We start from the raw sequence: 27,295 nt of genomic DNA, 5'->3' as shown, positions 1-27,295 counted from the left end.
ATGGTCCTCCACTTCCTCCTCTCAGGAGCCTCCACTGTTTGGAGATACAGGGGAGGCTGTTATGAATAACAATGTGACAGTAACTAATGTCCAAGTTTGTATGGTCTACAATTGACTCAAGCATGTAGACAGAGAGTATAGGCTAGGTCTTTTCTGTATCAATGTGATATGTACAGCATGGGAATATTGAAAAAGAAAATTCAAGTCATAGTCCTTGATTACCTGTCCTTATCTTTGGTAGCCTAGTCTGTCACTGTAAAACGTCGGCCAGGACCCACATGGGGCACATACATTTGAGAATTAGGCTATTCCGACATGATTGACAGCTTAACATTATTTTTCAAGCAAGAAGTAGGCTACTCGATTCTAGCTGGGTAAAAGTAGGAGTCTAATAGAGAAAGAGAGAGGGATAGGGAGCTTGTTGTTCACCCGCCTCCATCCATAATGTGACTTCGAGAACACAGTACACAGAGCATCATTCACCGTGCCCGCTTCTTCTCTCGTCTCCCACGTTCACATCGCAATCTCCCGCTCTATGCTCGCGCAGATGTGGACTTGAAAAATTGCCGTTTGTATGTAATTGCTCGACATGTATTTCACATTAAATTAGACCGAACCTGATGACTGCTTGTCACAAGTAGACAAATGCTGTTTTTGGGAATAAAATAAACTAAACATTTTCTTTTTGGGTGCGTAGGTTGGTTGTCTTGACTAAAGCAACAGTATGGATCTCTCATTTATGGCTGCACAGGTAAGAATACGCGCTGTTTGTGTTAGTAAGTGGTTTATTTTGCAAACAAGTGGTTACAAAGCTTAACTTGGCTTAACTTTCTTTTCTAAAATGTGAGGGCGTGGCATTGTTGTTTTTAGTGTTGGACACTGGAGACATTGACGCATTGATTTTCTGCAAATTATAGGCTATTTTATTTATCTGTAGAGCTGTTAGGGTAAGATAGATATGTCACTCTTTTTGAGCAGGCTATACAGTATCTCTAAAATACAAAGGTTTTTGGACATTACGCTAGTTCTCTTGACAGATACTCCCCTATTAGAATACATGTTGAAAATCCTTGTTTTTGTCGGTTTCAATTTACCGCATGTTAAATTGACCATTACAAGGGTAGGCTGCCTACCTGTATTTGCATGTTGTCAACTACAGGTAAATGACAAAAGGATGGAAAAACTTTAGTCAATGAAGGATACAAAGTATATTGAAAGCAAATGCTTCCACACAGGTGTTGTTCTAGAGATAATTAAGCAACTAACATTCCATCATGCTTATCGTCATGTATAAAAATGCTGGGCATGCCATTATTTTGGCTACCATCCCAGCTAGCGCATAACGTTCTGAGAACCATATGTTTCTTAGAGCTTGGTGAGAGCGTGATTTTCCTATGGTAATTTCGCATACAACCTTCCCAAAACTTTTTGGGAATGGTGTAGGATAGTTTCTTGGCTTTGGAACATTCTCAGCACATTTAAGGAACTTGACAAAACATAATTTTCTTGGCATTTCATTACATCAACAGAACGTTTTCAAAAATGTCAAACATGGTTACATTTCAATTTTGGTAGTGTTCTAGAAATCTTCTTCTACTGGTTTGACATTGGGAATAGTTCAACGAATGTTAAGAAACAATGTTCTTCTGTGGGAATGTCAGTACTTCAGCATAACATTTCCTTCATGGTTCTATTTAAAGTCATGTTCTCAAATTGTTCAGAGAATGTTAAGAAAACTCCATTAAAAACCACAAACACTTTATTAACGTTCAAGAACGTTCTAAGAATGTAATTTGAAAATATACGTTCAGTGTCAACAAAACTTTATCCTCTATCTTGTTAAGTTTGTTCAGGTGTGTTGGCTGTGCCCACTAACAGCGTTGTATGTGTAAAAAAAACATGGCAAACTCCATCCTGTTGGCGCAGTGGACTAATTCCATGAATAAAGAACAAAAGATTATAGGTTTGAATATCACTGCTGCCATGTCACAATATATATATATATATATATATATATATATATATATATATATATATATATATATATTTGCATGATTAATGCCTAAGGAAATTAATTTCCATGTGTCCTATCTGTGCTTGAACTTTTATAAAAAGTCAACCCAAAATAAGTTAGCAGTGTTATGAAAAGTGTTATTGAAACATTCAGTGAACATTTTAATTAGGAAGTTTTTTTTTTAAACTCCAAATAACCTATAATTTCCCTCCTCAGTGTTAATAACACCTCCCAGGAAAACTTTAAAGGAAACAGAGTAAAATATTCTCAGAACCTCCCTGAAAACTAAAAATAATGTTCCCAGAACAGGCAAAATGTCCACTTCGTTTCCCAGAACGTTTAAAAAAACATTTAGTTTTGCCAGTCAGGAAATGTATGGCTTTCTTCCCACAACCAAAAACAAATTTTCCCACAACTTCCAAGGAACCAAATGTACTAGGTGGGATGGCTTTGCCACCATAGGATGACAATGCCCCCATCCACAGGGCATGAGTGGTCACTGAATGGTTTGATGATCATGAAAACGATGTAAACCATATGCCATAGCCTTCTCAGTCACTCGATCTCAACCTAATTAAACATTTATGGGAGATTATTGAGCGGTGCCTGAGAACGCGTTTTTCACCACCATCAACAAAACACCAAATTATGGAATTTCTCATGGAAGAATGGTGTCGGATCCCTCCAATAGAGTTCCAGACACTTGTTTAATCTATGGTGTATTCAGTCTGTTCTGGCTCGTGTTGGCCTAACACCCTATTTAAGAAACGTTATGTCAGTGTTTCCTTTATTTTGGCAGTTACCTGTATATTGCTACTGACATGTGGGGAGGGTTGGGTGTATTACCTGAAACATGTAGTGCATTACTGCTTTAGTTACATGAAAAATGAAGTAGTAATTTCAATTACTTTTGGATTACTTTTACTTCTAACACCTTGGCATATTTAATTTAGTAACATTACTATTTCGTGACTATAAAGCATACAGATCCTGTAACTTACATGTTCTATATTCTATGTGAGACAGTATACACAGGCTCCATACTAACTTTTTCCTAATGTTTTCAGCTGGTGGCACAAGCCTATGATTTGGTTGCACCAAAATGTTGTTGCGGGGTCAGGCAATAGAAATGTTTTTGTGGCCTAATGATCTCATATGAACCCATTCAAAGTGCTTAATTTGAAGTGTACTAAACTAGTAAAATGGTGTGGGACAGGCTCAGATTGGTCTCCGCCACACTTGCTCGTTTTCAGATTTAATCAGGGCGGTTTTCATTCATCTGCTCAGGTGGAGCGATATTTGTATTAGATATAAAAACAAATCCTCCAAGTGGGATATAATTTAGGCACAATAGTGGTAAAGAAAATCCAAGGACACCGGTGAGCTGAACAAAATTGCTCTGATAGGCCCAAACATCTGTTAAGTAATATAAGCTATAATATATTACTTAATTGTCATTGTCTCAAAGTATCATTATGACTCATTAGTCAATTAGACATAGCTAGGTGTATTTCATTTTAATTCCCCAATTAAATAAGAGATTTGAATGTCTAAAGGATAAAAAAAGTCAGATCTTTTCCCTAATGGTGGCGCTCTAACCATGCACAAATTCCCATAAGAACACAGCCATTTTTAAAAGTGCAGAGTTTGTGCATTTGTTTTGTCTACTAGATAGCAGTAGGAGATCACATGATGTCTCGTGGCCACTTGAAACCAGTTGCCTCTAGTTTGGGTAGTGAGTCAATGTGCCAAAATGGCTGAACGGATTTTCAAGCCTGACATCTTAAAATGACTTTAGCAATCAGGGAGATTCTTCTGACATTGCCAGCAGTAAGATTTTATTTCGATTTACAAAACAACCACTCAGAGTTTAACAGGTTAAGGGCCATTCAGTTGATGGATCGGATTGACTTAATTAAACTGGTATTGACACTGTTCAATGGAACAGCACAGGCTGCATACTACTGTATGCATAACATGTGAGTTAGTTAAAGCTGCATACAGTAGTACTCTGACTCTGAAAGATTATTCTAATTTTCACAATTCATGAGAATGATGGTGTTTACGATAACAACAGCAAAATGCAGTTGTGAATTTATGGTGACAGTGGAATACAAAAAATTGTTTGCAGAGACAACATTCAGAATGGGATTCTGATTAAATATGAGCTGGTTTGGAGTATTTTGGAGTGTTTTCTAACATGCTTTAGACCACTGGAGGCTGCTGAGGGGAGGACAGCTCATAATAATGGCTGGAACAGAGCTAATGGAATGGCATCACACTACATGTTTGATGTATTTGACACTATTCCACTGATTCCGCTCTAGCCATTAGCACAAGCCCATCATCCCAAATTAAGGTGCCACCAAACTCCTGTGCTTTAGACACATTTTTATAATATATTGTAGTCAATGGGAAATGATGACTCAGCAAAATGTGTCAACCAATTTTCTCTGTAATGACCCCCCCCACCCAAAAAAATACTAAAATGATAAAATAATGTATATTATATATGTATATATGTAACCGATATGAAATGGCTAGCTAGTTAGCGGGGTGTGCGCTAATAGCGTTTCAATCGGTGACATCACTCGCTCTGAGACCTTGAAGTAGTTGATCTCCTTGCTCTGCAAGGGCCGTGGCTTTTGTGGAGCGATGGGTAACGATACTTCGAGGGTGGCTGTTGTCTATGTGTGCAGAGGGTCCCTGGTTCGAGCCCAGGTAGGGGCGAGCACTGCTGAAAACCAATGGACCTTCTACCCTCACTTTGTCTCCAAAAGATGACTGATGCCATCATACAGAGAATAGAAGCTCCAGAGAAGCTGAGCTTTTCTAATGCAGGCTGCATGGTTAGCTGTGGATTTTGTCCAGCAGTAGATAGTGGCTGATGGTGGCTGTGGAGAGGGTTGTGTAGGCCACAGAGACTGTTAAATTACTGTAACACTTACTTATGTGGTGTAGTCTACCACAGAGAGTATGTAGAGAGAATACACTAAGCATGGGACCCTTGAACAGAGATAACATTGTACATAATATATTGGAAAAATGATTCAGTAAATCTTCAAGCAAAGAATGTATGTTAATTGTCCTTGTAACAGGTATTTTGCATTATGCATTGCAGGGAGATCAGTTTTGATGCTGACTACCCAACAAGACTTCCTCAGCCTAAAGGTCTCAGGCACACAGTAAATCAAAGCTTTTTGTTTTTTGTCTGTACTGTATTTGTCAGTGCTCAAGTTCAGTGAGGTTAGGTAACTGAAAGTTGCCACTTTCATTGTAAAATAGCCTTCGATAGAAGTGCTCAAACAATGCATCCTTTTTGTTTTTTGATAAACTATTTGAATTACAAATGAAAAAGGCATACTTCATTAGGTCAAAAGTAGAGTCGTCTTCATGCATTACAGAACATGGATTAATAGGCGACAATCATAACCCCACGGCTCTTGAATGCTAAATTGAGAGCAATAATAATGTATTCTGTCTAGAATAGACACAATAATGAAATTATAAATACCATAACCTACAGAATTTAAGCCAAAGGGACAGTATTTACTCATCGTTAATTTAGTGTAAACTGAGTTGTGACCTCCCATTGATCACTCAGTGATGCAGGGCTAATGTATTATGTGTGGTTCCATGTCGGGATGTAAGTGCTCTAGACTATGCCGGTCCTGTAAAGTCAGCCGAAGCCAAGGTCCCAGTGACAGATGTAACACACAGAGCGATACAGACTCCATCAATCCAGAACCCTATGACTCCATCTATCCAGAGCTCTACAGACTCTCATCAATCTATCCAGAGCTCTACAGACTCTCATCAATCCAGAACCCTATGACTCCATCTATCCAGAGCTCTACAGACTCTCATCAATCCAGAACCCTATGACTCCATCTATCCAGAGCTCTACAGACTCTCATCAATCCAGAACCCTATGACTCCATCTATCCAGAGCTCTACAGACTCTCATCAATCCAGAACCCTATGACTTCATCTATCCAGAGCTCTACAGACTCTCATCAATCCAGAACCCTATGACTCCATCTATCCAGAGATCTACAGACTCTCATCAATCCAGAACCCTATGACTCCATCTATCCAGAGCTCTACAGACTCTCATCAATCCAGAACCCTATGACTCCATCTATCCAGAGCTCTACAGACTCTCATCAATCCAGAACCCTATGACTCCATCTATCCAGAGCTCTACAGACTCTCATCAATCCAGAACCCTATGACTTCATCTATCCAGAGCTCTACAGACTCTCATCAATCCAGAACCCTATGACTCCATCTATCCAGAGCTCTACAGACTCTCATCAATCCAGAACCCTATGACTCCATCTATCCAGAGCTCTACAGACTCTCATCAATCCAGAACCCTATGACTCCATCTATCCAGAGCTCTACAGACTCTCATCAATCCAGAACCCTATGACTTCATCTATCCAGAGCTCTACAGACTCTCATCAATCCAGAACCCTATGACTTCATCTATCCAGAGCTCTACAGACTCTCATCAATCCAGAACCCTATGACTTCATCTATCCAGAGCTCTACAGACTCTCATCAATCCAGAAACCTATGACTCCATCTATCCAGAGCTCTACAGACTCTCATCAATCCAGAACCCTATGACTTCATCTATCCAGAGCTCTACAGACTCTCATCAATCCAGAACCCTATGACTCCATCTATCCAGAGCTCTACAGACTCTCATCAATCCAGAACCCTATGACTCCATCTATCCAGAGCTCTACAGACTCTCATCAATCCAGAACCCTATGACTTCATCTATCCAGAGCTCTACAGACTCTCATCAATCCAGAACCCTATGACTTCATCTATCCAGAGCTCTACAGACTCTCATCAATCCAGAACCCCATGACTCCATCTATCCAGAGCTCTACAGACTCTCATCAATCCAGAACCCTATGACTCCATCTATCCAGAGCTCTACAGACTCTCATCAATCCAGAACCCTATGACTTCATCTATCCAGAGCTCTACAGACTCTCATCAATCCAGAACCCTATGACTTCATCTATCCAGAGCTCTACAGACTCTCATCAATCCAGAACCCTATGACTCCATCTATCCAGAGCTCTACAGACTCTCATCAATCCAGAACCCTATGACTTCATCTATCCAGAGCTCTACAGACTCTCATCAATCCAGAACCCTATGACTCCATCTATCCAGAGCTCTACAGACTCCCATCAATCCAGAACCCTATGACTTCATCTATCCAGAGCTCTACAGACTCTCATCAATCCAGCACCCTATGACTTCATCTATCCAGAGCTCTACAGACTCTCATCAATCCAGAACCCTATGACTCCATCTATCCAGAGCTCTACAGACTCTCATCAATCTATCCAGAGCTCTACAGACTCTCATCAATCCAGAACCCTATGACTCCATCTATCCAGAGCTCTACAGACTCTCATCAATCCAGAACCCTATGACTCCATCTATCCAGAGCTCTACAGACTCTCATCAATCCAGAACCCTATGACTTCATCTATCCAGAGCTCTACAGACTCTCATCAATCCAGGGAGCACTAATCAGCCCTTTGGGCATCCCCTCACGCTCGTCTGTGCTGACAAACTGGGTAGAGACATTCTCCTCATCCCCCAGCTTTGGGTCAACTAGGGCTGCAGAGTTAATCTAATTCACATCGAAATCACAATATTTACATTTGCAATATCCATATCGCAAGGGGTTCATATCGCATGCAATATTTTATAACACCACTCAGCCGCGTGTAACGTCGTTTTTTATAGTTTATGTAGCCTCACGAACGTAAACCCATCACAGGACAAAAACGTATTTGTGGTTATTTATTCTGTTGAAGCTTAAATTTAAAATAGGAAAATGTATGAGGGAAATCACCCCAAGGTGAAGTCTCCATAACGTAAAGTTCAGTCTAAATCACAATCAAGTGAAGTAACTCTGTTTAGTAAAGTGCATAAAAACAATCTGAGTACAATAAGTACAAAGTAAAATGCATAAACGGTAGTGGCTCTGCTTTCTATAAAAAAACAGAAGAAATTACAGACCACAATGGTCACAGTTAGAATAGACTTTCTAACAGTTCAAATATCTGAGTACAAGATGTCCATTATCAAAATTATATCTTGCATGAAAAATACAAATGCATTTTGTCATAGGACAATATGAATACTTACAAACACTCTGTCCACGTGATACCCTAACCCCAGATGGAACAATAGATCCTCATCTAACCCATAGAGCACTGGGGAAAACGACATATCACAATATAAATTACAATTAAAAAATGAAACAAAATACAAAACCCTGAAGCTTTACATGAAACAGAATGCCATTCTGAAAATTACTCACGCTTCAAATAATCTTACCAACTCCACAATGTGGTTCTGAGAGCACTAGCATTCAGCTGGCAAGAAGCTAACACTTTATGTGACAATCTGAAAATATAATGTCTAACATGAGCATCTGGCATAAATATCACAATACAAACTCTTACACTTTGTAGATGATGCAAAATATGCCATATTTTGGTACGAGTGTAAGATAAAAATGTATTATTTACTAGGGTTGGCTGGTATACTATATATACCGTATCCCGGGGAATTTCGAAATACCATCAGAATGATTTTCTAATACCGTCACTACTGTTTGTAAAAAATATATATACATTTTAATATTAGTACTTTTAAATAAATACCTTCACGCAATTTGTGCAGGTAATAGATAAAACATATCGCGTTCATCATTTTGCCTGTCAGATTATTTTTCATTATGAAGTTTACCTGTACTAGTTTCCTAAAACAGCTCTTTGAGCCTGTCACGTGTGTTTGTTTACAAAGAAGCACACAGAGCAAAATGGGGGCTTCGTGAGGTGAGTCACTCCTGCAGTGCAATTTAAGTGAGGTGATTAAGTTACACTTCACTACTAATATTTCCCATCTATATATCTTATAACTGTTAAGTTAACTATCTAAGTTGTGCCAAATAAATTCTTTCCAGCTGGGTTTTGCTATCTTGCTAATGTTAGCTAAGTGGCTAACTTTAGCTTGCAAGATCATTGCTTCTTCATAACAGCAGCAGAGACAAATCCCTCCTGGATTAAGGAATCCCTCCTGGATCACTGCTGTCTAATATTTGTTTTGTCCGTGCTGCGAACTGCGTTTTCAGATACTTGCTTAACTTTATGAGCTAGGTTGTCTGTTTTAGTAGTAAATGTCCGCATGAGCTCGTTAGCATTTACCTAGCATCCACTATGGGGATTCCTTAGTACTTGTTATCATTTTGTTAGTATTCTGGCTTTTTGGGGTCTTTTTTGACGTTTTCAAAAATATATTTGTGCCCCTTGTGTACACTACCAGTAATACTGTATATCCTGGGATGGCACAGGTATGAGGGTATGGAAATCTGGATACCGCAGAACCCTATTATTTACCCATCTAAAGTAATGTTGGACCCACAATGGATTACAACAGCTCTCCAATGTAATTGCTTGCTCTCACTCCAACTCTTACACATGGTGCTGGTCAATCCCATAACACTTTTCACACATTATTTACTGTTCTCTTAAAGGGACAGTGCCATCTAGTGGAAATAAATTAATACAGCCATGTGCTTTTACCATCTGGCTACATTTACTCCATTTTATTTTCTTCACCTGGGGCTGCTTCCCACACAGACCAACCCCCCACACCTCCCCTTTTTCAGTTTCACCTCCTCGCTATTAAATTCACTATTTTTGCATGTTTGTTCTGTTAGGTCAAATGCAATCAACAGATTGTTCCAAAAAAAAGAATGCTCCTCTTCACTTTCTTTTTAATATAAATCATTATATTTCTATGATTCCAATAGTTCACCCAAGTGTTTTGATCTACAGTGCCTTCAGAATGTATTCATACTCCTTGACTTATTCCACATTTTGTTGTGTTACAGCTTACACTACTGGTCAAAAGTTTTAGAACACCTACTCATTAAAGGTTTTTATTTTATTTTAACTTTTTTCTACATTGTGAAATAATAGTGAAGACATCAAAAATATGAAATAACACAAATGGAATCAAAAAAGTAACCTAAAAAGTGTTAAACAAATCAAAATATATTTGAGATTCTTCAAGTAGCCACCCTTTGTCTTGATGACAGCTTTGCACACTCTTGGCATTCTCTCAACCAGCTTTATGAGGTAGTCACCCCTACATATACTGGGTAAATGTGAACCCTAAACAAAAGGCTGGCATAAGAGGATGACATAAGGCCACTAGTTTGTTTTATCCGCCAGGACAGGGAGGCAGAGCTGTGAAGGAGCCAGAAAAGGAAAATTCCAGTCTTTGTGAGTGTCTGGACACCCCGTAAGATACGTAGGGCATAGGTGTCTGGCCAAACAGGGTTTGTTCTTTTGTGCAGCACACCACCCCGTTAGGAAGGTGTGTGTCACCAAACCAGGGTGAGTGACGATCGGAGACCATTGCAGGCTGTGCAGCAGTTCTGAAAGAGGGGAGCCAACTGGATTTGGTGGTGTCCACCCCCTCTGCCCACAAACAGGAAACTGGAGGACCTCAGCATTGAGGGCAGGTAAGGTCCCCAGAGGTGGAGCAGGAGTAATCTTTACCCACGGCACAGTGTCATCTGAGGACACTGAGACTGGAGACATCAGGGCAGTCTCAGGACTGGATACTTTGGTGGCCCTGGAGACGGTTGTAGCACCACTGTGAGCGACTCCACAGCAGGGACCAGGCTGATGACAACTCTGATGCTGATGGCATCCTTGAGGGGTCATGCTGACGGAGGCGCTGATGAGAAACTTTAGGCTGATGAGAGTAGTGTGGAGCAGCAGAGCGTACATCTGCAGCAACACCGTGACTATGAGCTACAGCAGCTGGCAGTGAACGAGAAGGTGCCTGAGAAAGGGGACGTGAGGACTGGTCAGCCTCCAATGGGGAGGCGTCTGATCCTTAGACATGGCGCCAGAGGGGATGGCTGCCGTTTTACGGGCTCCTAACCAACTGTGCTATTTTTATTTTTTTGCATTGTTGTAACTCATTTTGTATATAATGTTGCTGCTACCATCTCTTATGACCAAAAAGAGGTTCTTGATATCAGAACAGTGATTACTCATCTCGAACTGGACAAAGATTTTTTCTTTAATTAGTCTGACATGAAGGATACTCTGCTTTGTTGAGACAAGGCCCAAATCCCCGTCATCAGCGGGAAGAAAAGACTGAGGAAAAGGGGGAGGAGGGCGGGGTACGTTGTAAGAATTCACAGACGAGTAAGTAAATCACCACTACCCTCCGTATTATTGGCCAACATGCAATCATTGGAAAACAAACTGGACGATCTACGATTAAGACTATCCTACCAATGGGACATTAAAAACTGTAATATCTTATGATTCACCGAGACGTGGCTGAACGACGACACAGATAATATAGAACTGCTGGTTTCTCTGTGCATCAGCAGAACATAGCAGCTACGTCTGGTAAGACGAGGGGTGAGGTTGTGTGTCCATTTGTCAATAACTGCTGGTGCGCGATGTCTAATACGGTATTAAAATGTCTTGAGGTATTGCTCGCCTGAGCTAGAATACCTCATGATAAGCTGTAGACCACACTATCTACCAAGATAATTATTTGTAGCCGTCTATTTACCATCACAAACTGATGGTGGCTCTAAGACCGCACTCAATGAGCTGTATAAGGCCATAATCAACAACAACAAAAAATCATCCAGAAGCAGTGCTCCTAGTGGCCGGAGACTTTAATACAGGCAAACTTAAATCTGTTTCACCTCATTTCTACCAGCATGTCACATGTGCAACCCGAGGGGAAAAAAAATGTAGACCACCTTTACTTCACACAGAGAAGCATACAAAGCTCTCCCTCACCCTCCATTTGGCAAATCTGACCATAATTCTATCCTGATTCCTGCTTACAAGCAAACCCAAAGCAGGAAGCACCAGTGACTCGCTCAATACAGAAGTGGTCAGATGACGCGGATGCTAAGCTACAGGACTGTTTTGCTAGCACAGACTGGAATATGTTCTGGAATTCATCCAATGGCATCGAGGAGTATACCACCTCAGTCCCCGACTTCATCAATAAGTGCATCGTCAACATCGTCCTCACGGAGACCGTTTGTACATATCCCAATCCGGAGGCCAGACAACATCCTCACCGAGCTAAAGGCTAGAGCTGCCACTTTCATGGAGCGGGACACTAATCCGGACGTTATTAAGAAATCCCGCCATGCCCTCAGGCGAACCATCAAACAGGCAAAGTGTCAATACAGGACTAAGATTGAATCCTACTACACCGGCTCTGGCACTTCTCAGATGTGGCAGGGCTTGAAAACTATTACGGACTACAAAGGGATAACCAGCCACGGAAAGCCAGTGACGCAAGCCTACCAGACGAGCTACATTCCTTTTATGCTCGCTTCCAGGCAAGGAACACTGAAGCGTGCATGAGAGCACCAGCTGTTCCGGATGACTGTGTGACCTTTAAGCAGGTCAACATTCACAAAGCAGCAGGGCCAGACGGATTACCAGGATGTGTACTCAAAGCATGCGTGGACCAACTGGCAAGTGTCTTCACTGAAATGTTCAACCTCTCCCTGACGGAGTCTGTAATACCTACTTGTTTCAGAGTTCAACACCATAGTGCCCACAAAGCTCATCACTAAGCTAAGAATCCTGAAACTAAACACCTCCCTCTCTAACTGGATCCTGGACTTCCTGACGGTCCGCCCCAGGTGGTAAGGGTAGGCAACAACACATCTGCCACGCTGATCCTCAACACTGGGTCCCCTCAGGGGTGCGTGCTTAGTCCCCTCATTTACTCCATGTTCACCCACGACTGTGTGGCCATGCACAACCCCAACACACTCATTAAGTTTGCTGACAACACAACAGGGGTAGGCCTGATCACCGACAACGATGAGACAACCTATAGGGAGGAGGTTAGAGACCTGGCAGTGTGGTGCCAGGACAACAACCTCTCCCTCAATGTATGCAAGACAAAGGAGCTTATCGTGGACTGTAGGAAAAGGAGGACGGAACAGGCACCCATTAACATCGACAGGGCTGAAGTGGAGCAGGTTGAGAGTTTCAATTTTCTTGGTGTCCACATCACCAACAAACTGTCATGGTTCAAACACACCAAGACAGTTGTGAAGAGGGCACGACATCACCTTTTCCCCCTCAGGTATGGGTCCTCAAAAAGTTCTACAGCTGCACCATCAAGAGCATCCTGACCGGTTGTATCACCACCTGGTATGGCAACTGCTTTGCATCTTATCGTAAGGCGCTACAGAAGGTAGTATGTACGGCCCAGTACATCACTGGGGCCAAGCTTCTTGATCTCCTATATACTAGGTATGTCAGAGGAAGGACCAAAAAATGATCAAAGACTCCAGTCACCAAGTCATAGACTGTTCTCTCTGCTACCACATGGCAAGCAGTACCAGAGCGCTAAGTCTAGGACCAAAAGGTTCCTTAAAAGCTTCTACCCCCAGGTCATAAGACTGCTGAACAATTAATCAAATGGCCACCCGGACTATTAACATTGACCCCTCCCCTCTCTGTTTTTACACTGCTGCTACTTGCTGTTTATTATCTATGCATAGTCACTTTACAAATTACCTCAACTAACCTGTACCCCCACACATCGACTCGGTACCGGTACCGACTGTATATAGTCTCATTATTGTTACGTAATTTTGTTATGTTACTTTTAGATTTTATTGAATTTTTTTACTTTAGTTTAATTAGTAAATATTTTCTTAACTCTATTTCTTTAACTACATTGTTGGTTAAGGGCTTGTAAGTAAGCATTTCACGGTAAGGTCTACACCTGTTCTATTCGGCGCATTGTGACAAATACAATTTGATTTGATTTGATTCAAATAAAAGTTTGTCACGTGCACCAAATACAACAGGTGTAGACCTTACAGTGAAATGCTTACTTACAAGCCCTTAACCAACAGTGCAGTTTTTAAGTAAACAATAGGTATTAGGTAAACAATAGACAAGTAAATAAATACATTTTAAAAAGTAAAAAATAACAGTAGTGAGGCTCATAGTCCGGGTAGCTATTTGATTAGCTGTTCAGGAGTCTTATGGCTTGGGGGTAAAAACTGTTGAGAAGCCTTTTGGTCGTAGACTTGGCGCTCCGGTACTGCTTGCCATGCGGAATATGACTGAGGTGGCTGGAGTCTTTGACAATTTTTAGGGCCTTCCTCTGACACCGCCTGGTGCAGAGGGGCCATGGATGGCAGGCAGCTTAGGCCCAGTGATGTATTGGGCCATATGCACTACCCTCTGTAGTGCCTTGCAGTCAGAGGCTGAGCAGTTAGTTGCCGCGCCATGCAGTGATGCAACCAGTCAGAATGCTCTCGATGTTGCAGCTGTAGAACCTTTTGAGGGTCTGAGGACCCATGCCAAATCTTTTTTGTTTCCTGAGGGGAATTGGCTTTGTCGTGCCTTCTTCATGACTGTGTTGGTATGTTTGGACAATTCTAGTTTGTTGCTGATGTGGACACCAAGGAACTTGAAGCTCTCAACCTGCTCCACTACATTACAGCCCCTTCGAATGAAAATGGGGGCAGGCTTGGTCCTCCTTTTCCTGTAGTCCACAATCATCTCCTTTGTCTTGTTTACGTTGAAGGATAGGTTGTTGATTCGATTTTGGTGATAGATGGGGGTCATTTACTCCTAGTCGTAGATACTGAGCCTTCCCTTTCCTGCATCTTCTCACTGGTCCTGCGTGGCGTGCTGGTACGAGCCTGTGTCACTGGAGGTTGAGCTGGCTGAGCTCCTGCTTGGCCTCAGGTCAGAGATGAGAGTTATGCTGTGGCTGAGGAACTAGGACCTCTCCCTGATAGCATGCGACCAGTGGGGCGGAAGTGGCATGCTGTATCTTGAGTCTTGTCTGCTCGTCTTTGTTCAGGGAGAGAACTTTGATGTGGATGGTGACCAATACCTGGACTCTGAGACATCTTGGGCTGTGGATAGCTGATGGTATCCAACGACCGAAGAACCATGAAAAATGCTAAGAGCTGATCCGGAAGGCCCATCCGGAAGGCTAATAGGTGCCAGTGGATAGGGTTCAGCCACCACAGATCTATTCGGCAAGAAGTCCAAGATATCTTGAGAAAGGTTTAATCCGATAAGGGTTGAAACACATCACACGGAGTCCTTTGCATTGACAGCTCACGGAAGTGAGTGTTTAAGAAGAACTATTAGAATATGGGTGGTGAACAGTGTCTTCAGAAAGTTTTCACACCCCTTGACTTTTTCCTAATTTTGTTGTCTTACAGCCTGAATTTAAAATGGATTAAATTGAGTTTTTTTCTGTCACTTGCATGCACAAAATACCCCATAATGTAAAAGTGGAATTATGTTTTTCAAAGGTTTTACAAATTAATAAAAAATGAAAAGCTGAAATATTTTGACTCAAGTATTCGACCCTTTGTTATGGCAAGCCTAAATAAGTTCAGGAGTAAAAATGTGTTTAACAAGTCACATAATGGCCTCCCGGGTGGCACAGTGGTCTAGGGCACTGCATCGCAGCGCTAGCTGCGCCACCAGAGACTCTGGGCCGCGACCGGGAGGCCGCGACCGGGAGGTCCGTGGGGCGACGCACAATTGGCCTAGCGTCGTCCGGGTTAGGGAGGGTTTGGCCGGTAGGGATATCCTTGTCTCATCGCGCACCAGCAACTCCTGGGGCGGGCCGGGCGCAGTGTGCGCTAATCAAGGGAGCCAGGTGCACGGTGTTTCCTCCGACACATTGGTGCGGCTGGCTTCCGGGTTGGAAGCGTGCTGTGTTAAGAAGCAGTGCGGCTTGGTTGGGTTGTGTTTCGGAGGACGCATGGCTTTCGACCTTCGTCTCTCCCGAGCCCGTACGGGAGTTGTAGCGATGAGACAAGATAGTAATTACTAACAATTGGATACCACGAAAAGGGGGTAAAAAAAAAAATCACATAATAAGTTGCATGGACTCACTCCGTGTACAATAATAGTGTTTAAAATGATTTTTGAATGACTACATCATCTCTGTACACCACACATACAATTATCTGTAAGGTCCCTCAGCTAAGCAGTGAATTTCACAAAGACCAACCACCTAGACCAGGGAGGTTTTCCAATGGCTCACAAAGAAGTGCACCTATTGGTAGATTAATTAATCAAATAAAAAGCAGAATTCAATATCCCTTTGAGCATGGTAAAGTTATTAATTACACTTTGCATGGTGTATAAGTACACCCAGTCACTACAAAGATGCAGGCCTCCTTCCTAACTCAGTTGCCGGAGAGGAAGGAAACCGCTCGGGATTTCACCATGAGGCCAATGGCTGTGATAGGATAAAACCACAGGATGGATCAACAACATTGTAGTTACTCCACAATATTAAAGAGTAAACATCCTAGAGGAAACCTGGTTTAGTCTGCTTTCCACCAGACACTGGGAGGTAAATTCACCTTTCAGCAGGACAATAACCTAAAGCACAAGGCCAAATCTACCATGGAGTTGCTGACCAAGAAGACAGTGAATGTTCCTGAGTGGCCGAGTTACAGTTTTGATTTAGTCTGCTTGAAAATCTATGGCAATACCTGAAAAGGGTTGTTTAGTCATGATCAACAACCAATTTGACAGAGCTTGAATAATTCTGAATACAATAATGGGCAAATGTTGTACAATCCAGGTGTGGAAAGCTCTTAGAGACTTACGCAGAAAGACACAGCTTTAATCGCTGCCAAAGGTGATTCTAACATGTATTGACTTAGTGGGCTGAATACTTAGTGGGCTGAATACTTGTTTTATTGTAAATGTATAGTGAGAATTGGTGTTCCACTTTGACATTAAAGAGTATTTTGTGTAGATGATAAATAACATTTAAAAAAAGACAATTAAATATATTTTAATCCCACTTTGTAACACAAAAAATGTGGAAAGTCAAGAGGTGTGTGTAATTTCTGAAGGCACGGTAACTGCTAAATAAGAGCAGGTCTTTTTAACAATGCTCTTCACAGACTCATTGGATATGGTAGTCAATCATGGCTGAGATGTCATGCCTTGACAAATGCATTGGGCTGAGATTTGTCATCCATTGTCTCTGGCCTACTGCAGTACATATAACCATGATATAAGATTCTGTATAAGATTTTCCTCATCATCCAAATCCAGGCTTTGCTATATTCTGCCACCAACATCTCATCTCTCAGGCTGCCTGCCCTGTTCATGCTGGCTATGGGAATTTATCATTATAGTACTGCCTGCATGGAGACTGTGCCTGTTTCTTGTCCATTTCATTGTCCCTTATGGAGTCTCTCCTCCCATTACTGAGTCTCAGCAAATTCATATCTGATTCATATCTGCATCAGCTTGCAGAATGGAGAGAGGAAGGGCTGACTATCACTTCAATATTTACCCTCAGCGAAATTATATGACCACCTCTCTCCCACTGTCACTATCATTATTAGCCTTGTATAAATATAGGAAAATGCATCATTTTCAGAGATATAAACACCACATTTGGGAGTTGTTGATACCTAGCTCCCCTCTCTGTACCATCTAGCAGGGTACTGGTAAAATGATCCAACAGGTATGTGACCTGTGAAGGACCCCTCTAATGGAAACAGCATCAGAAGAAGATAAACCAGAGAAAGAGGACTGAATCGCTCAGTGATATGTGATAATTTTCCTATTACCCGGAGACAGAGAGAGAGAGAGAGAGAGACACCAGGTGTCTATCTCTTCTTGATATGATATAATTCTGTCTTTCTTTCTTTTCTTACTTTTACCCACTTTTCCCCCTGAATTTCGTGATATCCAAATGGTAGTTACGAGCTTGTCTCATTGCTGCAACTCCCCTATGCACTCGGGAGAGACAAAGGTCGAGAGCCATGCGTCCTCCGAAACACGACCCTGCCAAGCCGCACTGCTTCTTGACACACTGCTCACTTAAGACAAAGGTCGAGAGCCATGCGTCCTCCGAAACACGACCCTGCCAAGCCGCACTGCTTCTTGACACACTGCTCACTTAACCCGGAAGCCAGCTGCACCAATATATCGGAGGAACACCATCTAACTGACGACCGGAGTCAGCTTGCAGGCGCCCGGCCCACCACAAGGAGTCGCTAGAGCACAGTGAGACAAGGAAATCCCGGCTGGCCAAACCCTCCCCTAACCCGGACGATGCTGGGCCAACTGTGCACCGCCCCATGGGTCTCCTGGTCACAGCCAGCTGTGAAACAGCCTGGGATCAAACCTGTGGCTGTAGTGGCGCCTCAGCACTGCGAAGCAGTGCCTTAGATCGCTGCACCACTCGGGAGGTTAATTCTCTCTTTCTATTGCATATATAATATGCAATCCCTTTGCGTAATCGTGTTAATGCAACGTGATGTCTTCACATGCAGAACGTCTGGATTTCAAACTTCCGAGACATTTTTCTGTCTATGCTTAATGGCAGATTTGAAGGAAGTAATAATGGGTATTCTGTACTTTTTCCCTACAAATCACTTTCCCTCCAGTCCTTTTCCCTGACTCTGTGCAGACAGGCACCTTTCTTTGAAGTCTGTGATCCTTAGAAAGAACATGTTCAGCAAACCTCAGTATAGCAACTTATCTTTCAGTGTAAGACTTTTGGCATGGCACAATTGACTTAATTTGAACATCGTTGCAGTCCTTTTGCAAACATCATAGTGGATATCAAAGTCTGACTTATCACAAAATATAGCGATACTTAAAAGGGGGATATCAAACACTTAAACTCTTTCCTCTCTTGGTTTGCACAACAAATCTGATAACCTAGCCAAAGGCGATCACTCTGTTGAGCAAGGTGAAGGATTCAACCCATATTCTTCTGCACTGCCTCTGTTGTGGAAGGCAAACTGCTGTGGAAGGCAAACTGCAGGTCGGAGTGGTACTAGTGGTACTGGTACCGCTACTATCTGTCCAGTGATCCTGCTGACCAAGGCTGGGTCTGAGGAGCTGTTTTGCGTAGGAGCTAGCCTAGCTACTAGCTAGCTGCCTATCAAGCTAGCAGGGTTTTCTTGAAGGCTTGAATGCAGCCTGCAATGTGGTTAGCCATTATGGCTGGGACTGCGGATTGTCCGGGGCTTGTGGCTGTTTAGACCCCTGCTGTTTGTTGTTGTTGTTTTCAATCTTGCCTGTGACCTGCCCTGTCTGGAACTGTGAGGAGTAAAAGCGTAACCTACTGTTGTTACCATGACAAACACCAAAGCCGGCGTGAGTACCGTTGAGGACAGTGGTGTTTCTCTATCACAGGTGAAGGATCTTTTAAACGAACAAAAAGAGTTCTACATGCAGTTACAACAACAAGTAAATAGCTTCAAGTGTTTTGTCCAAATACTGGTGGAGTCCACTAATAAAATAATGGATGACCTGACCAGAGAGGTCCAGGACCTGAAGAACAGTTTGTAGTTCTCCCAGAGTTAGCTCGATGAGTTTAAACAGGAGAACGGCAAGACAACATCAATATGTAAGTCATTTGAGAGAGGACATCAGTTCTGTATGTGAATTCATGATAACAATGATGGAGAAATCAGATTATCCTGTCTGGGAACGGTGTTCCCCAATGAAATTGCAGGCGCCAAATTCAATCAACAGAAATCTCATAGTTCAAATTTCTCAAACATACAAGTATTTGACACCATTGTAAAGATAAAATTCTCGTTAATCCAACCACAGTGTCCGATTTCAAAAAGGCTTTTCGGCGAAAGCAGAACATATCATTTTGTTAGGTCAGCAACTAGTCACAGATAGCATACAGTGATTTTCCAACCAAAAAGAGGAGTCACAAAAAGCAGAAATAGAGATAAAATGAATCACTAACCTTTGATATTCCTCATCAGATGACACTCCCGGGACAACATGTTACACAATACATATATGTTTTGTTCGATCAAGTTCATATTTATATCCAAAAACCTCAGTTTACATTTGGCTTTGCCTCCAAAACATCCCGTGAATTTGCACAGAGCCTCATCAATTTACAGAAATACTCATAATAAACATTGATAAAAGATTTACTTCTCCTTAATGCAATCGCTGTGTCAGATTTAAAAAAAACTTTACGGAAAAAGCAAACCATGCAATAATCTGAGTACGGTGCTCAGACAACAAATCAAGCCAAACAGATATCCGCCATGTTGTGTAGTCAACAGAAATAGCATTATAAATATTCACTTACCTTTGATGATCTTCATCAGAATGCACTCCCAGGAATCCCAGTTACACAATAAATGTTTGATTTGTTCAATAAAGTTCATCTTTACGTCCAAATACCTCCTTTATGTTCGCGCGTTTAGCCCAGTATTCGAAATTCATGACGCGCGATCACTAGGAGCAGACGAAAAGTCAAAAAGTTCCGTTACAGTCCGTAGAAACATGTCAAACGAAGTATAGAATCAATCTTTAGGATGTTTTTAACATAAATCTTCAATAATGTTCCAACCGGAGAATTCCTTTGTCTTCAGAAATGCAATGGAACTCAAGCTAACTCTCACGTGAATGCGCATGGTCAGCTCATGGCACTCTGGGAGAGACCTTAGTCAATCCCCTCTCATTCGCCCCCACTTCACAGTAGAAGCATCAAACAAGGTTCTAAAGACTGTTGACATCTAGTGGAAGCCTTAGGAAGTGCAATATGACCCCATAGACACTGTGTATTTGATAGGCCAAGAGTTGAAAAACTACAAACCTCAGATTTCCCACTTCCTGGTTGGATTTTTCTCAGGTTTTTGCCAGCCATATGAGTTCTGTTATACTCACAGACGTCATTCAAACAGTTTAAGAAACTTCAGAGTGTTTTCTATCCAAATATACTAATAATATGCATATGTTATCAACTGGGACTGAGTAGCAGGTAGTTTACTTTGGGCATGCTTTTCATCCAAATGTGAAAATGCTGCCCCCTAGCACAAACAGGTTATCTCGAGGGACAATCAAGGTGGAACAACATCTTTGTGGATGGAAAATTATCTTGGGGAAACTGAAGACGCCTACATAACTGGAAAACCCACCACCGGCCCAGGTGACAGGCCCAAGCCGATAGTGGTCAAGTTCCTGAGGATCAAGCAAGGGCGCAACTTTCACTGGGGACGGGGGACGGGGGCGCTTGGGGACATTGCTTAAATCCACTATGACAGGCTCATTGTCCTCCCTCCCTCCAAAAAGCCTGGAAGGGATGAGAGAGCCAAGCCTATGGGTTTCGTAGCTTCACCCCCACAGCACACACACACACTTACACAAACCAACTGATTAATGGACTGCTGAGTACAGTGCCTTCGGAAAGTATTCAGACCCCTTGACTTTTTTCACATTATGTTACATTACAGCCTTATTCTAAAATTGATTACTTAAAAAAATCATCAGCAATCTACACACAATACCCCATAATGACAATGCGAAAACAAGTTGTTATAAATGTTTGCACATTTCTAAAAATCAAAAACATAAATATCTTATTTACATAAGTATTCAGACCCTTTGCTATGAGACTCAAAGTGTAACTCAGGTGCATCCTGTTTTCATTGATCATCCTTGAGATGATTCTACAACATGATTGGAGTCCATCTGTGGTAAATTAAATTGATTGGACATGATTTTAAAAGGCACACACCTGTCTATATAAGGTCCCAATGTTGACAGTACATGTCAGAGCAAAATCCAAGCCATGGGGTTGAAAGAATTGCCCATAGAGCTCCGAGACAGGATAGTGTCTAGGCACAGACCTGGGGAAGGGTACGAAAACATTTCTGCAGCATTGAAGGTCCCCAAGAACACAGTGCCCTCCATCCTTCTTAAATTGAAGAACTTTGGAACCACCAAAACTCTTCCTACAGCTGGCCGCCCGGCCAAACTGAGCAAATGGGGGAGAAGGGCTTTGGTCAGAGAGGTGATCTAGAACACGATGGTCACTCTGACAAACAACCCCTCCCCCCCCACACACACACACACACACACTTATCTCTCCCACCAGTTATGACTGGTTGTAACTCTGCCTTTGGGGTCTGCAATATCAGATTGGAATGTGTGACTATGGAACACAGAGAGACACTTGGCCAAACTTTAACATCAAAAGGTTGAATAATGAAACAATATTTCTGTAATCCAAACAGTTGAAATGGTCTGTGGGTACTTAAAGAACAAGCATGTCAAATTCATTACTAATTTGTGATGTAACTAAGGACAGTAGAACAACATAACTGTATCTCTGAATGTGTATATTTCCCAGTGATCAGATTCACATCTAGATGTTGTGGAACTTATATGGTTAAATATGAAACTATTTTGAGAAGATGTAATGTGAGGTTAGCCTTCTAAATGAGAGAATTATTTTTCATATGAAGTGACCACACCCAAGTGAGCACAGACATTATGTCAGCGGAACGCCCCTTTTCCCGGAGTGCATAAAACCCACTTCTAGCTAAATTAACATTAGACGTGAGGACGTGCGTCCACACGCTGAAATGATTAAGACATTTTAAACGTAAGACCAGCGGGACCGACAGCGTGAGCTGGAAGGTACGCAATGGTTAGACACTGAAACTTTCAACAGAGAAGAAAATCTCTATAGACCAGACAGCGTGAAGCGGTGGCTACATGGCTGAAAAATGGTTTTAAAACTAAAGCCCAAGGAGGCGGATGGTGTGATCCGGACATCACGAATGGTTAAACTCTGCAAGACCAGAGAGCATGGAGCTGTAGCTACATGTTGAAATGGTTGGCAATTTAAATGGCTACCACTCTATAGACCAGTTATGTGCAGCGTCAGCTGAATACGTTACAAATGGTTAATTTTAGGGCTAGGCGTCCCGCTAGCAACTTCCGGTGAAACTGGAGGGCGCACAATTCAAATAAATAATCATAGAAATTAGGGATATTAAACATTTAAGTATATATAAGTGTTTTATATCGGTTGAAAGCTTACATTCTTGTTAATCTAACTGCACTGTCCGATTTGCAGTAGGTATTACAGAGAAAACATGCCATGCGATTGTTTGAGGATGGCACCCCACATCAAAATATTTTTCCACCGGCACAGGTTTCATAAATTCACAAATAGAGATTAAATTTTCACTTACTTTTTGAAAATCTTTCTCTGATTTTTTCATCCAAAGGGTCCCAGCTATAACATGTAGTGTCGCCACTGGTGTGGCTGTTGAACAAGTTGAGGAGACTACATTACTTGGTGTTTCCTTAGATTGTAAACTGTCATTGTCAAAACATATAGATTCAATGGTTGTAAAATTGGGGAGAAGTCTGTCAGTAATGAAGAAATGCTCAGATTCTTTGACACCAGACTCTACAAAGCAAGTCCTGCAGGCTCTAGTTTTATCTTATCTATTATTTTCCAGTCATATGGTCAAGTGCTGCAAAGAAAGACGTAGTTAAGCTGCAGCTGGTCCAGAACAGAACGGCACATCTTGCTCTTCATTGTAATCAGAGGGCAATTATTAATACTATACATGCCAGTCTCTCTTTTGACTAAGAGTTGAGGAAAGACTCCTTGTATATTCAACTTACACACAGCGCTGACACACACACTTACCCAACCAGACATGCCACCAGGGGTCTTTTCACAGCTCCCAGGCCCAGAACAAATTCAAGGAAACATACAGTATTATACAGAGCCATGAGTGCATGGAACTCCCTTCGATCTTTTATAAAACGCAAGTAAAAAGCAAACCTGGTTTAAAAAAGAATAATAAAGCAACACCTCACGTCACAACTCTTCTCCCCATGTGACCTACTTGTTGTGTGTATGTATTGACATGTATGTGTAATTAATAGATGCACACACACACACGTTAATGTTTTTAAATGGATGTAAATTGTAAAGTCTTTTGTCTGTAATGTAGTTTTTGTTATACGTCGGACCACAGTAAGACTTGCTGTCGCCCTTGACGTTGACTAATGGGGATCCTTATAAATCAAATCAAATACTCTACTGGCATATCAAAGTTCCAGAGTGGAATTGATGTAACCCTATTTGGCAGGTCTCCATAAATAGATGATGTTCACTGCAGGGGTTGAGAAGAGGCCGGCCTCTTTACAGCATTGCTTCCTCAGTGTTTACTGGTGCTTGATGTTTCCGCCCTTAGAGGCGAGAACACAGAACATAACATAGAACACATCAAAGTGGGTGCTGGGTGCTGACTGAGTCCCCGTCGCAATGGATCCTGGGTGATTGTATCTGTCTTTGCGAGTCAATGGGACGTAGCCATGGGCAACCACTGCAGGTCGTAAAACGTGGGAGTATCGAGCAGCCTGAGGTTTAACCCATTTCCTGACAAACTGCGAAATCTTTATCGTCCTTGCATGGTGTCAATCGACCCTCCTATATATTAGGATGCTCATTCCCATGGATGAATAATGCATTCATATTAATATTCTACTTCACACCTATTGTTTTATTTATTTTTTGCTGCACCTTCAACTCTTCATTGATGCTTTTTAGAGTAACATTTTACTGCGTAATGGAACATAGGTCATCCACAGCAGACTTAGTGTTGTGAGGTTTTCTCCACTTCTTTCAAGGATGTTTTTGCTTCCTTCAGCTCTGCCTTCACTGACCTCCAGCTGTACCTGCTTTTCCCTGTTACGTCGGTGCACAATAAATACTGTATATGGTATACTGTACTTTGATACTGACAAATAAACACTGAATAGCTAAAGTGAAGTGGGTATTGTATGAGAGAAAAATAATGCTCAAATCCTGGCAACTGAGCTAACTATATTCTTTATCGTGAAATATCCTCAATTTCAACAATAACCTTGACGATTCAATAAAACCAGCATTTCAGAATTAGTGAGCAAACCCCTTTTCTCCCTCCACCATAGATTTACAGAGTGAAGCAGATCCTTGAACGCGACCTTGGAACTATTCAGAGACACTTAGCCTAAAGCTGTAGAGAGAAAAGTTAGTTTGGTATTCCTAACTAACTCTGTTCTATCTGAACAAATGAGGTGGGAACAGAAGCTTGTTTACTGTTTGCACAGCATAGCCTCTCATTCTTCAGAGTCCACTCACAGCCCAATGTACTGGTGATGATTGCAGTGTGAAATGGGAAGCCAATGCTTTGTTCTGGTATTGTTGTTTTTACTGAAGTTCTGAAAGCAAAACCTTTGGTGCAGGCCTATGATTGAAACAGAGGTTTTCTTCTAGAGCAGTGGTCACCAATCGGTGATCGCGATCGACTGGCCGATTTCCAAGGCATTCGTAGTCAATCACCAAACAGTTCAGTTCCAAATTGTTTTTTGGTTTAGCGCTGTTGGCGGTAGGTGCATTTGATTTAGCAGCTCTAGCGCCGGGAAGGCAAAGTGTTCCCATTTTGATCCATTTCATGTGTCTGAAGGTAGAACTCTGCATATCCGGCAGGCCCAAAGAGCAAATCTAGTGCACCAATAGGCCGAACGCTGGCCAATCAGATAGCTCAGATCACAGTTTCTTCGAGCCATAGGCTGTAAAAATGAAGCCTCAAGCACACAATAAAGTTGATACTGTGAGATTTCCAAACTACTAAAATCATGACTAGAGAGACTCAATGAATACAACAAATAGGTGCTAAAAGTAAGTTCATGTTTAAGTTGTTATTCATCACTGTCAACAGTTTGTTTAACTCTTTTATAAGCCATAAAACGTGTGCTCCCTACTTCCACACACACTACAACCAGCACTGCAGCGGCAATGAATGAGTATAGAAAAGTGTTTCGATAAGCTTGCTGATTGTATCTTTTGTAATATTAAGGAATATTTCACTTTCTCTGGTCATAGAAGTAACAACAATGAATTGGTGCATGAAGCAGAAATAATGCAGTGTGACTTGAGTTTCGCCATCAGTTGGAAGAGAGGCAGCCTCACCTCGGCTTCCTCCCTCCCCATCAGTCCGGTAAAGTAAAAGAATAACAAATGATTATGCTCACTCAGCGGTGCCTCACAAGTAACACAACAAATTATCTATTACCAGCGTGATCATATACAATTTAAAAAATATATATCATTTCAAAATTTCAGGGCAATTCGAGCATAGCCAATATGCAGCGATAATGTATTGGGCCAATAGCCTACTGCACAAACCTCCTTGCTACAGAACTGTTTTTAATAGGTTAATATTGCAAAGGATTTTGTTTTTTAAGTCATGTTTTTAAAACGCGATTTGGTATCTGAAAGCCTGTTTAATTTCCACTCAGTTTGACCATAGCTAGTCCACAGTCTAGACTTGTGGTGTGGCTTATCTCCTTCTTTTACTCAATCTGTCATTGAGTAAATAAGTCACTTCCTGTGGCTGAGGCAAACTGAGGGAACATATTGTCCTTCCTACACTCCTAGAACTATAAAGGCTTCTTTGGATTTCCCTGAAGGAGATCCCTAGGTAGAACCGAAGAACCAAAGAGACAGCCCTAAAGGAACCCTTTATGAACCCTTTTTTTCTGCAAGCGTAGTCTATAGATCTACTTCTCCCATAGCAACCATGTATTGATCAAATAAATAAGACCCACCTTTGTTTACTTCGTTTAGTCATTTTTATTGTAATGCTAACTGACACAAAACATTTTGCCTTCAACACAACTCATTCTATGATGCAGAAACTATGTAAATACTGTCAGTATGAACAATTTATTATGGAAATCATTTTGAATGCCACATACTATGTATACTGTGTGAGCTGATGTTCTTCACTTCAGCTGAAATATCACAATAAATGACAGTAGGCTATTTTATTTCCACCCAAAGACTTGTAAATAAGTATATGGATTTATTAGGGACACAGTTATTAGCCAAAGTTTATCTTTGTAGACATATGCCTCCACTAAATACCCAATATTGTACCAAAACTCTACTTTCACTTTCTTGTCTCCCTAGCTGAGCCGGTCTGGGCCTATGAGCCTCAGCTGGCACAACTCGCTCATCTTATCTCTCTAGGTTGGATTTCATTACAATTCATATCTTTCTCGTATATTGTATTTCTTCCATCTGTTTCACTGTTCTGCCCTCCAGCTATTTATAGGAGTAGTTCTGCCAGCGTTTTTCATCGCGCCTTTAGGCGTTTGGCGGTCTAGGTCTTGTGAAAATGTTGTTTTCATCCTTGGATAGAGCTCTCTCTGGCACAGTGAAGGCTCCTCAGAGGAAAAAGGGGAGTACCATCCTACTCAGTGAATTGAATACAAATTTAAATAGTGGAACATGAAAAGAAGTTTGGCTAAAACTATGCCAAATATTTTCACATCACCAGGTCTACAGTAGCCTCAA

At 41.7% G+C, this 27,295-nt stretch overlaps 1 protein-coding gene across 2 annotated transcripts in view; it reads left to right on the top strand.

Annotated features, from left to right (window-relative positions):
- The first annotated feature begins 382 nt into the window (after positions 1 to 382).
- The window catches only part of LOC129811848 (uncharacterized protein C14orf132-like), a 45,382-nt gene continuing 18,469 nt past the window's right edge, over positions 383 to 27,295 (top strand). The window contains exons 1-2 of one of the 2 annotated variants that reach the window (XM_055863521.1): positions 383 to 572; positions 698 to 751. In XM_055863521.1, the coding sequence (XP_055719496.1) occupies positions 725 to 751 (27 nt within the window). In that variant the 5' untranslated portion in view covers positions 383 to 572; positions 698 to 724. Of the gene's footprint in view, positions 752 to 27,295 lie in introns of both variants that reach the window. The other variant, XM_055863519.1, reaches the window with a different exon arrangement.

The sequence above is a fragment of the Salvelinus fontinalis genome, chromosome 15, assembly GCF_029448725.1.
Source record: "Salvelinus fontinalis isolate EN_2023a chromosome 15, ASM2944872v1, whole genome shotgun sequence".
NCBI lineage: Eukaryota > Metazoa > Chordata > Actinopteri > Salmoniformes > Salmonidae > Salvelinus > Salvelinus fontinalis.
This window is presented reverse-complemented; position numbering and strand designations above follow the sequence as displayed.